This window comes from Melanerpes formicivorus, unplaced genomic scaffold (assembly GCF_026170545.1).
Source record: "Melanerpes formicivorus ecotype bairdi unplaced genomic scaffold, bMelFor1.0.p_v2 SCAF_76, whole genome shotgun sequence".
NCBI classification, from domain to species: Eukaryota; Metazoa; Chordata; class Aves; order Piciformes; family Picidae; genus Melanerpes; species Melanerpes formicivorus.
The window spans coordinates 2,978,228-2,989,696 of NW_027142428.1; the positions used below are offsets into that span (position 1 = coordinate 2,978,228).

Sequence of the window (11,469 nt, forward strand, 5' to 3'; positions counted from 1 at the left end):
GTGCTCTCGGACTTCTTGGATGTGGGCTCCTCTGTGGGGCTGTGGGCAGGGGTTTCCTGCCAGCACTGCCACATGTGCTGCTGGCCAGGCAAGCACCATCCCCACAGCCCTAGGGACGAGGAGGGACAGTGGAGGTGCTTCTGATGTTGGGAGAGGCCAGTGCTGGATGGTAAAGATAGGCTGAGCTGAGCGAAGGAAAGTGTGAGCTGCTGTGGGGGGCTTCAGGGGCCAAGTGCAAGCTGGGACCAGAGGCTCTGGGTTTCGCTTGTTGTAAGGGCACAGCAGGGTCCCTTCCTGCCACTGTGCCTGCGTGCAAGGTGCTGATGGAGGCAGAGGGCTTGGGAGGGTGTGTGTGTCAGCCCCAGCCTGGGAAAAGCAGCTTCTTCTCCATCCCTACCAGGTTAATAGATAAATACTGCTTTGATAAGACACCAGCTTAACACTTTTGGCTGTCCCAAGGAAAGAGACAGCCCAGGATGTGTCCCCTGCTCCTTGAGTGCTGTGAGGCTCTGGCTACCTGGGCTGTCAAAAATAACCCTCATTGCTTCTTCAAGCCCTGGCAGTTCTGATCATGCCGTTTGCTGAGCCCTCACTGAGCCCTCGTGGCTCATTTGCCTGAGCTTCAGCTTTCCCCCAGATGCAAATACTGTCAGCTCCAGTCCCAGCAAGTGGCACCTTGCACTGGAGAGCCTCTGCTTCCCTGGGAGCAGGGCTGGGTGCTGGAGGGCACTCAGTGGTGGCTGGGTCGGTGTTCCCTGGGAGAGCATTTGGTCCCTTGGTGGGAATGAGGTGGGAGGAAGCCTCTGGTTGTGGGTAGCAGTTCAGTAGTGTTTGTGAGCAGCTGTGCAGCAAGAATGGTGCCTTTCCCATATGTGCTGCCCCGTGTGGGGACCTAGCTGCCTCCTCTCCTCCCTTCTCCTGCTCTCCAAGCTCTCTTTGGGGGACCCCCATGAGGGCTGCTGCTGGGGTGGGTGGGCTCAGTGACAGAGCTCTTCACTAGTTCTCCATAAGTAGCTTGCGGAGGCCCAGGTTGGATATTAGGAAAAAATTCTTCCCTGAAAGAAGCTGCCCAGGCAGGTCATGGAGTCACCATTCCTGGAGGTATGCAAGAAACAGGTGGACATGGCACTTGTGGACATGGTTTAGTGGCCAAGGTGGTGTTGGGTTGACAGCTGGACTCGATGACCTTAGAGGTCTTTTCCAACTAAAAAGAGTCTGTGATTCTATGGTATGTTGGCAGCCTGCCTCTTCTGGGTGCTCCTGAGGGAAACAGTGGGAGCTGTGCACTTGCCTGCAGGCAGCAGCTGTGGGCAGGAGGCTGGTTATGCACAAGGATGACTGCTGCTATTATGGACTCCCTGGGATAAGCAGTCTGCAGCTTCTGACCTTCTCACCTCTGTCTCCACCTCTGCAGGAGTGCCATCACTGAGATGGAGGCCCCACTCCCTAGTCTCTCCTTGCTTCTGGTCCTCCTGGTATCAGGATGGGGAAGCAGGGTGATCACAGCCTGGGCAACATCCTCTGGTGGCTGCACGCTCGTAAGTCCTCCCTTGCACACCCTGACCCTTCTGACTGCTTGGTCCTGCCCTGCAACGTCCAGGTGCCTCAGCATCTCCAGATCTTCCCCCTCCCAACTACTGTCTCAGCTTAAGGTGTGGACTGGGTGCTGAGGCTTTAACCACAGAGATGCCTTCTCCCTCCTCACTCTGCTCCCCAACCTTCTCCCTCCTCCTCTTTCCCCATCTCCTGCCTCTCAGAGCAGCATCACTTATCCACATCTTGCTTTAGGTGCAGGGCACTGCAGACTGCACTGGGAGATGGCTGAGGTCTGTCCCAGGAAACCTTCAGCATGATACCGAGGAGCTGTTGCTTGATGACAACACTATCCAGGTTCTGGGCAATGCCTCCCTGCTCTCATACTGCCGACTGCGGCATCTCAGCTTGCCCAAGAACCAGCTGGAGCTCATTGAGCCTGGTGCCTTCCTCAGCAGCCAAGGCCTCCACGTGCTCTCCTTGGCAGACAACCTCCTCTTCACTAACTACTCGCTGACAGCAGCCGCTCTTTCTGCTCTGCCAGCCCTGAAGACACTGAATCTAGCTGGAAACCGCCTCACTGAGGATATGGTGTCGGCTTTGATCTGGAACCTGTCCTCCTTGGAGTCCTTGTCCGTGGCTAGGAACATCATCATGAGGCTGGACTCATCTGTCTTTGCAAACCAGACACAGCTCTTGGAGCTGAACCTGGAGAAGAACTACGTCTTTGAGATTGACCAAGCTTTTGAAGGGCTGCAGAGGCTGCAAAGGCTCAACTTAGCTTACAACTACCTCCCCTGCATAGTGGAGTTTGGCCTGACCCAGCTCAGGGTGCTCAATGTTAGCAACAATGTCATGGAGTGGTTTCTGGCCGTGGAAAGTGATGACCTCTTTGAGCTGGAGGTACTGGACCTGTCCCACAACCACCTCCTCTTCTTCCCTCTGCTGCCCCGGCAGAGCAAGCTGCACTCCTTGCTGCTGAAGGACAACAAGATGAGCTTCTACCAGCGCCTCCCCAACGGCACATCCCTGGCAGATGTCACAGTGCAGTTCTTGCTCATTGATGGCAACTCCACCAATGTGACAACAGTCAGCCTCTGGGATGAGGTCTGCCACAGCAACCTTTCCTCCCTGCGCCTCCTGGACATGAGCCAGAACCAGGTCTGGTACCTGCCAGAGGACTTCCTGGCCCAGATGCCCTCCCTGACTCACCTGAAGCTGAACCAGAACTGCCTGGAGACGTTTCACCTGTTGGAGGGGGACCCTTTAGCCACGTTGATGGAGCTGGACCTTAGCCAGAACCGTCTGGTGGAGCTCGGGGTGGAGGTGGGTGCCAAGGACATCCTGCCCAACCTGCAGCTCTTCAACCTCAGTGCCAACAGGCTGCGAGCACTTCCTCCTGCAGTTTTCACCTACACCAGGAAGATCACTACCGTGGACCTCAGCCATAACCAGCTTCACCTCTGTCCCCAACCCGCTGTTATGAGCAAGGTGGAGAGTCCCCCCTGTGTGGACATCAGGGGTGTTGAGACTTTGACTCATCTCTCCTTGGCCAGCTGTGGTCTGCAGGGACTGGGGGGGCAACCCTTCCAGGGGACATCACTGATGCATTTGGACCTCTCCAACAACCATCAGGCACTGTCTGGGGACATGAGGTGGCTGCAAGACATTGCTCTGACACTGCAGGTGTTGTCTCTGAGGAACACCAGCCTCTCCTCCACCGTGGTGGACTTCTCTGCCTTAAGCAGCCTTGTGTGCCTGGACATTTCAGGGAACTCCTTGACTGTATTCCCCTCCTCACTGGATGGCTTGAAACTGCAGAGCCTGGACCTGCGGGACAACAGCCTCCCGGCTCTGCCAGCAGGTGTGGCACAGACACCACTAGGACAGAGCCTGCAGGAGGTCTACCTCAGCCAAAACCCCTACAACTGCTGCACGCTGGGCTGGTGGCACTCCTTGCAGCAGGTCCAGGGGCTGCGTGTCCCTGACGGGCAGGAGGTGACCTGCAGCTATGCCTCCCACACGTGGAGCCCCAGGATGCTGCCCGAGTCCATTGTGCAGAGCTGCCGCTGGCAGATGGCCAACCAGGCTCTCCTCTACCTGGTGTTGGCTCTGCCCACCTGCCTGACTCTCCTGGTGGCCTTTGCTGTAGTCTTCCTCACCTTCAAGCAGAAGCTGCTGAAAATGGTGAAAAGCCGGTGTGGGATGTCCAGCCCCTACTGAGGAGGAGGGAGGGCTCAAGAATGGTTAATGGGAGTGGGCTGTCAGGATTACAGGTGACAACCCCTCTGGGGTGGGCGAGATGTAGACTTAAGGGATGGAGGACCATAGGGTGCTGGTTGAGCTGCCATTCCTGACATGGATACCCTATAGGTATCCAAAGGGTGTGGGACTGTGTTGGGTGATGGAACCTGGTGCTGTGCTGGGTATCCTCAAGGGACACATCTTCAGTAGAAACCTTCAGCTGATGTTGGCAGGAGCTGAATACCACCAAACACCTCTTGGCCAAAGAAGAATGGACAGTTCCCCCATCACTGTTTTCCCCTGCTTCAGGCAGTTCCTTTTATTTATTTACCTTTGCAGCCAACTCCCCACTGCTGATCGTCCTCTAGGCCTCCAGTGAACCTCCACAAATTGCCCTGGGCTGGAGCAAATATCACCCAGGCACTGCAGGGAAGGGTCTCTATGGCCACAGCTTCCCCACACTGCAACTGCTAGCACCAGCAAACTCACAGACAGACCTGGGCATGCACCTCTGTACGTGTGCTGGGATGACAGCACTGTCAGTGGGGCTGGAAGAGATGTTTTGGGGTTCTGCTGCTTGGTTAAGTCATGAGCCCAGTTGGAAAAGCCCATCAAAACCAGCACAGGCTGCAATGATATAAAATAGTGATTGAAAGGTGGAGAATAAATTATATTGCTGGTTATGGACAGAGTGAGTGGCTGGGAGCTGCCCAGCAGAGAAAGACCTGAGTGTGTTGATTGATAGCAGGTGAACATGAGCCAGTGTGTGCCCAGCTGGCCAAGGCAGCCACCAGCATCCTGGCCTGAACCAGCAATGGTGTCACCAGCAGGACCAGGGCAGTGATTGTCCCCCTGGCCTCAGCACTGGTGAGGCCACAGTGGGTTCAGTTTTGGGCCCCTCACTCCAGGAAGGACATTGAGGCACTGGAGTGTGTCCAGAGGAAGGCAGCAAAGCTGGTGAAGGGTCTGGAGAACAGCTCTGGTGAGGGGCAGCTGAGGGAACTGGGGTTGTTTAGTCTGGGGAAAAGGAGGCTGAGGGGAGACCTTCTGGCTCTCTACAAGTACCTTAATGGAGGCTGGAGTGAGGTGGGTGTTGGTTTAGATTGGATATATTAGAAGAAACTTCGTCCCTGAATGGGTTCTCAAACTCTGGAACAGACTCCCCAGGGAGGTGGTTGAATCCCTGTCCCTGGAGGTGCTCAAAAGAGGCACAGATGTGGTGCTCAGGCACGTGGTTTAGCAGCAGAATTGGTGGAGTTAGAGAATGATTGGACTCAGTGATCTTAGAGGTCCTTTCCAATGAAAACCATTCTCATTTTCTGAATATTTTATCATTGGTTTCATTTTCTCCAGCACCTGCTGGGTGAAGCAGATGTGAAGGAGATTAAACGAGAGAAAGGCTTCCTCCTTCTCGAGCAAGCACTACTCTTGCTGGCTGTGGGCTGCAGCAGCCTGGGGGGGTTTCCTCCTTTCCTCCCCCCAGCCCTGGTCGCAGCACACATGGGCTCTCTGCTACCCACTGCACGCTACCTGGGGAAGTGTTACTCTGTTTCTTGGACGGTTCCTGTGGGTGGAAGTGAGAAGTGGTGGTGGTTTGTGCTAACTCAGAAGCTGTGCCGAGAACTGCAGCAGCTTTGTTCCTGTGGCACTTTTCCAGTGAAATGCCTCTAACGGGAACACAAGGTGCAGAGAAGCAGGCAGCGGTGCCGGTGTGGGCACCCCAGAAGCCTGTCCTTCCCTGCACTCAGACGAGCTCAGTGGGGCAATGTGGGATGTGCTGCAGGCTCAGCCTCCCACAGCCAGCCCCGCTGTTGCTCCACACTGGGCTTGTACTGGAAGGTGGTGGTGGTGGGAGATACTTAAGCTGGTGTGGGGCCATCAGTGATGCTGGGGTAGGTGCAGTGGGAGCCCAAGCTGGCAGCAGGGCAGCATCCTCCTCGGCACAGGTGTGGGGCCATGGGTGAGCCTTGCATGGGATTACAGGGAAGGCTGGCCCAGTCACACCACACTGGAGCAGCCAGCAGCACCACTGGGCCCAAGTGCAGGCATGGCTCTGGAAACTCCACTACCAAATCTGTCTCAGGAGTCAGCTGTTTTCTATCCCTGTTTTAGACTGAAGTAGCCAAAACCAGATCAGGCCCCAGCTGGGGAATCCCTCACCTTGTTTTAGCTGTTCTTTTGCCCGTAAGTGGCATGCCTGAGGGACAAGAAGTTACCTACTGAGGTGCTGGAGCATGTCCAGAGGAGGACAGTGAAACTGGTGAAGGGTCTGCAGAACAGGTCTGAGGGAACTGGGATTCTTTAGACTGGGTTAGAAAGGGAGGCTGAGGGGAGACTTCATTGCTCTCTACAGCTCCCTGAAAGGAGGTTGCAGTGAGGTGGGGGTTGGTGTCTTCCCCCTACTATCAGGTGATAGAACAAGAGGAAATGGCCTGAAATTGCACCAGGGGAGGTTTAGGTTGGATAGTAGGAAAAATTTCTTTCCTGACAGAGTGGTCAGGCATTGGAAGAGGCTGCCCAGGGGGGTGCTGGAGTCACAGTCCCTGGAGGTGCTCAAGAAACGTGTGGCCATGGCACTCTGGGACATGGTTTAATGGCCATGGTGGTGTTGGGTTGAGGGTTGGACTCAGTGATCTTAGAGGGCTTTTCCAACCAAAACAATGCTGTGATACTATAAGTGTGTCCCTGTGATGTCCTCCACAGGGTCTGCACTAGCACTGGGTACCACAGCCACGTTTTGGTGTCTCCCTGCTGGCAGGGTGAGCAGGGTGCCCCTGTGAGCAGCTTTCTCCATGGGGGCCTCTGCTCTTGCTGTGGGTGCTGTGTCCAGCCTCAGGGGGTGGATGTGTGAGCTTCCTCAGTGGCACAGCCACTACTTCTCCTTTTGGCAGGGGTGTGGGGTGCAGCCGTGGGTGCACATGTAGGCAGCGACCCAGGCACCTGACACTGCCTGGGGCACAGATCAGAAGTGGCTGTTTGTGCTCATACTGAGCCCATGCAGGGGACAGGCAGCACTCCTGGAGATGGGATGTTAGGGCAGTAAAAGGAACTCCACTTACAGAGGGCTTGATGTCTTACAAAGCTGCTGTTCATCATCTTTGCAAGGTCATGGTCATCAGAGAAGGTCTTCAATGACTGTAGAAAGGCAAATGCCACACTCAAGTAATGTCCAAAAGGACATCCTGGGGAGCAACAGGGTTTTCCCAGCCCTTGTGTTTGGGAGACGATGGAATATGCTTTCTTGAAGCATATTTCTAGAAGAAGAGGGTGGCTGGGAGCAGTCATCATTCATTAACACAGGGTAGGTCACACCTGACCAACCTCCTTGTCTCTCATAATTAGATGGATGGATTTGTAGGCAAGGGAAGAGCAGTGGGTTCCATTTATCTCAACTTCAAAGCAAGGCTTTCAATACCATGTCCCACAATGTTCTTGCATCCATGAAGGACTGGGGTGCACTGGAGGAATGAGGCAGCAAAAACCTTATGATACAGAGAAGTGATTACACTCACCAACTCAGCACTTGTTAGACCTCATGTAGACCTCATCTGGTGAGGACAGCCTTGCCCAGGGAGGGGGTGTGCAGGCTACATACTCTGAGCTCTGCCAGGACAAAGCTGGCTACAGGTTAGCCTGACCCCGGGGCAGACTGAGTACAGAGGAGAGGTCTCCATGGGCTCCCACCCAGCCAAGAGGGAGGTTTTTATGTGCTGCTATGTTGCCACTTTGGCCTGGAAAAAAAACCAGAGCCCGTGCTGCAGATTTACAGATTCCATTGGGTCGGAAGGGACTCTCAAAGGTCATCTTGTCCAATACTCCTGCAGTCAGCAGGGACACCTCCAACTAAATCAGGTTGTTCAGGGCCACATCAAATCTGATCTTGAATGTCTCCAGGGATGGAGCCTCCACCACATCCCTGGGCAACCTGTTCCAGTATTTTACCACTCTCACTGTGAAGAACTTCCTCCTGCTATCCAACCTAAAATCTGCCCTGCTCCAGTTTCAAACCCTTGCCCCTCATCCTATCACCACAAGCCCTTCTTTCTAAACAGTCCCTCCCCAGCCTACCTGTAGGTCCCCTTCAGATATTGAAATATAGCTCTAAGGTCTCCCTGGAGCCTTCTCTTCTCCAGGATGCTGATCTACACCCCCTCATGTTCCTGGGCCAGCTGAGTCAGGAACTACTTCAGTGGATTTTCAGAAGTGCTTTCAAGACTGATTTATTTTCTCTATGTTCCATTTCTGAAATATGAGGATTTATACTTGTGTAAGATGAAGCTGGAGGTTTAAGGACCACTCAGGAAATGTGCCAGTCTGATCTATCCAGAGATACCAGTAAGCATTTAACACTCCAGCAAGTAATGACAAACACCATCCTCACCCAATAAAGTTTGACCATTGCTTCCAAGATCTGAACATTGACCACTTCATGTTCAGTCAGCGCTGAGCAAAGCCTGAGCCCCGAGTCAGGGCCAGGCAAGCTGGTGAGGCTGTCAGCCAAAGCTGACTGGAAGGTAAAATGGTGCCCTCAAGGCCAAGAAGGCCAACAGCATCCTGAGATGCAGTGTGTCCAGCAGGTCGAGGGAGGTTCTCCTCTCCCTCTACTCTGCAGAGTAGAGTCCAGGCAGAGTCCTGACATCCTGTGTCCAGTTCAGGGCTCCACAGTTCCAGAGCGATAGAGAACTACTGGAGAGAGTCCAAGAGAGGTTACAAAGATGCTGAGGAGGAAAGGCTGAGAGACCTGGGACTGTTTAGCCTGGAGAAGAGCAGACTGAGATCTAATCAATGCTGATAAGTATCTAAAGGGTGGGGGAGAAGAGGATGGGGCCAGACTTTTCCTAGTGGTGCCCAGTGATAGGACAAGGTGCAACAGGCACAAACTTGAACCCAGGAGGTTTCACTTGAACATAAGGGAAAAATTCTTTGCTGTGAGGGTGCTGCAGCCCTGGAGCAGGCTGCCCAGAAAGATTGTGGAGTTTCCCTCTCTGGAGATACTCTAAACCCACCTGGACATTGTAATCCTGGGCAACCTGCTCTGGGTGACCCTGCTTTAGCAAGGGGGTTGGACTAGATGCTCTCTGGAGGTTTTTTCCACCCTCCACCATTCAGTGATTCTGTGAAAGATTAAACAACTGAAAATTGTTTTAGGCACTCACACACAGGAAGAGACTCAAACCAACAGTAAATTCAGCTGCCCAAGTTCCATTACATCAAGTCTGGCTTCTTAAAGTTCACTTAAACCTGGAACTGCTGCAGCTCCTGAGGCCTGGGGTCCTCCACAGCCAATGCAGAGTGTATCAATGGTGTAAGCTGAGGACACGGTAGTGGAATACGTGTGCTGACATCATTCTCTCTGTCAGGCCTGTGAGATTTGTCTCTGAACTGCCTGTCCAAGACATCTTTGTCCAGAATCAGATTTCTTCACCTGACTCTATGTCCCAGCCACAAGACTCCAGCTGCTCATCCTGTGGAAAATCAACTTCAATGTCATAGACGAAATCTGGGTCATCCTTCTTCTTCCTGTTCTTTTCAAAGAGCTCATCCATGATGCTCTTCCTTTTGGCTAGCTCCTTGTCATCTAGTTTGTTCATGTCCTCTTCTGGGTCAATGGTCTCTTCCTGCTGAAACTTTTCCAAGCTCTCAGCCAGGCTCTCCCCTCCCAGGTGGCCTTTCAGCAAGCTGTACATCTTCCGTAGCTGCCGCAGTGAGACTCCTTCCAGGTAAGCCTTGTGCCGAGGGTTATTCTTCAGCTGCTCAGCAGCCATGCTGCAGTCTAAAGAGAAAGCTACCCTGAAGACTTACAGCTGCAAGCAAATCTCTTCCCATGAATACATGCTTTTCTGCTAAACTATCACAAGCATGACTCCCAGACTCAGCAGAGCCACCACTCAGGTTAAGATGTAGCCTTGGGCTCCTCAGGGGAGAGAGTGTTACCCTAAAACAATCACTCTCCATTCCCTGCATGTTGGCAAGTAGCTACCCAGCAGTTACTAAAAATTATCTACTGAGTGGGCAAGGGAAAAGCTGAGGATGTGTCTACCTAGACTTTAGTAAAGCAGTTGACACTGTCTCCCACAGCATTCTCCTGGAGAAACTGTCTCCCATGGCTTGGATGGGCAAACACTTCACTGGGTAAAAAATCCTGGCTGGTTGGCCAGGCCCAAAGAGTGGTGATGAATGGAGATAATCCAGTTGGTGACCAGTCACAAATGGTATTCCCCAGGGCTCAGTGCTGGAGTCAGTCCTCCTTAATGTCTTTACCAGTAATTTGGATGAGGGGACTGAGGCACCATCAGTAAGTTTGCAGATGACACTACATTGGGTGGGAGTGTTGGTCTGCTGCAGAGCAGAAAGTCTCTGCAGTGTGACCTGGCCAGGCTGGATCGATAGGCCAAGGCCAATGGGATGAGATTCAACAGGGCCAAGTGTTGGGTCCTGCACTTGGGTCACAATAACCCCACGAACACTCCAGGCTTGGGGCAGAGTGGCTGGAAACCGGCAGAGAAACACCTGGGGGTATTGACTGACAGCCCACTGAACATGAGCCAGTGTGTGCCCAGGTGGTGAAGAAGGTCACCAGCATCCTGGCCTGGCTCAGGGACTTGGGGCATGCTACTATTAACACTTCCCACCTGAGAACTTGGAGAAATTTCTGACAGGCATGATGCGCTGGCGAGTCTTATCCTTGCTGTCTTCTTTGTAGATGAGGACAATGGAAGGAGGCTGAAAGCAGATGCCACACTTCTTTGCAGTGTAAGTCATCACAGATCTTGCTGCAGGGTGAAGCGTGGTCAGCTTTATCAGAGGTGTCCCAAGCACCATCAAAGCTCACTGAAAAACAGGGAAAGGATAAAGGGGGGAAGTGTAAGTGGTCTCTGAATGCTGCTTTTTTGCAAGGTTGGAGTCACTCAAGTTCAGCAAAAACACAGAGCCAGAGTGCAACCAGAAGTCGAAGATGTCCCTGTAGGTGGAGGGGAAACCTCTCTCTGCAACTCCCTGAAAGGAGGTTGGAGTGAGGTGGATTTTGGTCTCTCCTGCCTAGTAACAAGGACTGGACGAGAGGAAATGGCCTCAAGTTGCACCAGGGGAGGTTTAGGTTGGCCGTCAGAAGAAACATCTTCACTGAGAGTTCTCAAACAGTGGGACAGGCTGCCTAGAGAGGTGGTTGAATCCTCATCCCTAGAGGGATTTCAAAGAGGCAGAGATGTGGTGCTGAGTGACTTGGTTCAGCATCAGATACGGTAGAATTAGGTACTGGTTGGACTTGATCTTGAAGGTCTCTTCCAACTGAAACGATTCTATGAAACACAGACAGCTGAGGGGGTTGCCCTGCCAGCTTCTGTGCCGCAGCAGAACTGCTTCTGCTGTTTAAAAGCCTCTGTTCCATCGCTTGCTTCCAGCAGACGAACAAACCCTGGGGGTCGTGCGCCCTGGAGGTCTAAGTGTCGAGAAGGAAGGGAAGCCGGGCAGGATCGGTTTGTCCTTCCTGCTCCCCGCCTCTCTCCCCTTCCCTCAGCTCACCTCATGCGTGGCGGGACCGGCTACAAACGCGCTTCCCGGGCGGCAGCGGCGGCCTCCCCGCGGAGCCCTGCGGCTCCCTGCGGGCCTCCCCACGGTGGTTGCCGTGGCTACAGCCGCGCCGCCGGCGTCCTCGGGCCGCAGGCCCCCACCCGGGCTGCCCTCGCCAGTGCC

General features: G+C 53.7%; 2 protein-coding genes across 2 annotated transcripts; one reads left to right on the forward strand and one right to left on the reverse strand.

Annotated features, from left to right (window-relative positions):
- Positions 1-1,386: 1,386 nt before the first annotated feature.
- Positions 1,387-5,181, forward strand: NRROS (negative regulator of reactive oxygen species). Its single transcript, XM_068163917.1, has 2 exons — positions 1,387-1,538; positions 1,789-5,181. Exons 1-2 carry the CDS (start codon positions 1,431-1,433, stop codon positions 3,754-3,756), a joined length of 2,076 nt encoding a protein of 691 aa, XP_068020018.1. The 5' UTR covers positions 1,387-1,430; the 3' UTR covers positions 3,757-5,181.
- Positions 5,182-6,969: 1,788 nt separating this feature from the next.
- CEP19 (centrosomal protein 19) lies at positions 6,970-11,385 on the reverse strand. The gene is made up of 3 exons (XM_068163947.1): positions 11,299-11,385; positions 10,410-10,608; positions 6,970-9,550 (listed from the first exon to the last, which is right to left on the reverse strand). Exons 2-3 carry the CDS (start codon positions 10,597-10,599, stop codon positions 9,189-9,191), a joined length of 552 nt encoding a protein of 183 aa, XP_068020048.1. The 5' UTR covers positions 10,600-10,608; positions 11,299-11,385; the 3' UTR covers positions 6,970-9,188.
- Positions 11,386-11,469: the final 84 nt, after the last annotated feature.

Excerpts from the sequence above, each read along its gene's own strand:
- NRROS (XM_068163917.1), top strand. The coding sequence starts at position 1,431 with ATGGAGGCCCCACTCCCTAGTCTCTCCTTGCTTCTGGTCCTCCTGGTA. Across the intron at positions 1,539-1,788 it reads CCTCTGGTGGCTGCACGCTC|GTGCAGGGCACTGCAGACTG; the intron begins GTAAGTCCTCCC and ends ATCTTGCTTTAG.
- CEP19 (XM_068163947.1), bottom strand. The coding sequence starts at position 10,599 with ATGGTGCTTGGGACACCTCTGATAAAGCTGACCACGCTTCACCCTGCA. Across the intron at positions 9,551-10,409 it reads AAATTTCTCCAAGTTCTCAG|ACTGCAGCATGGCTGCTGAG; the intron begins GTGGGAAGTGTT and ends CTTTCTCTTTAG.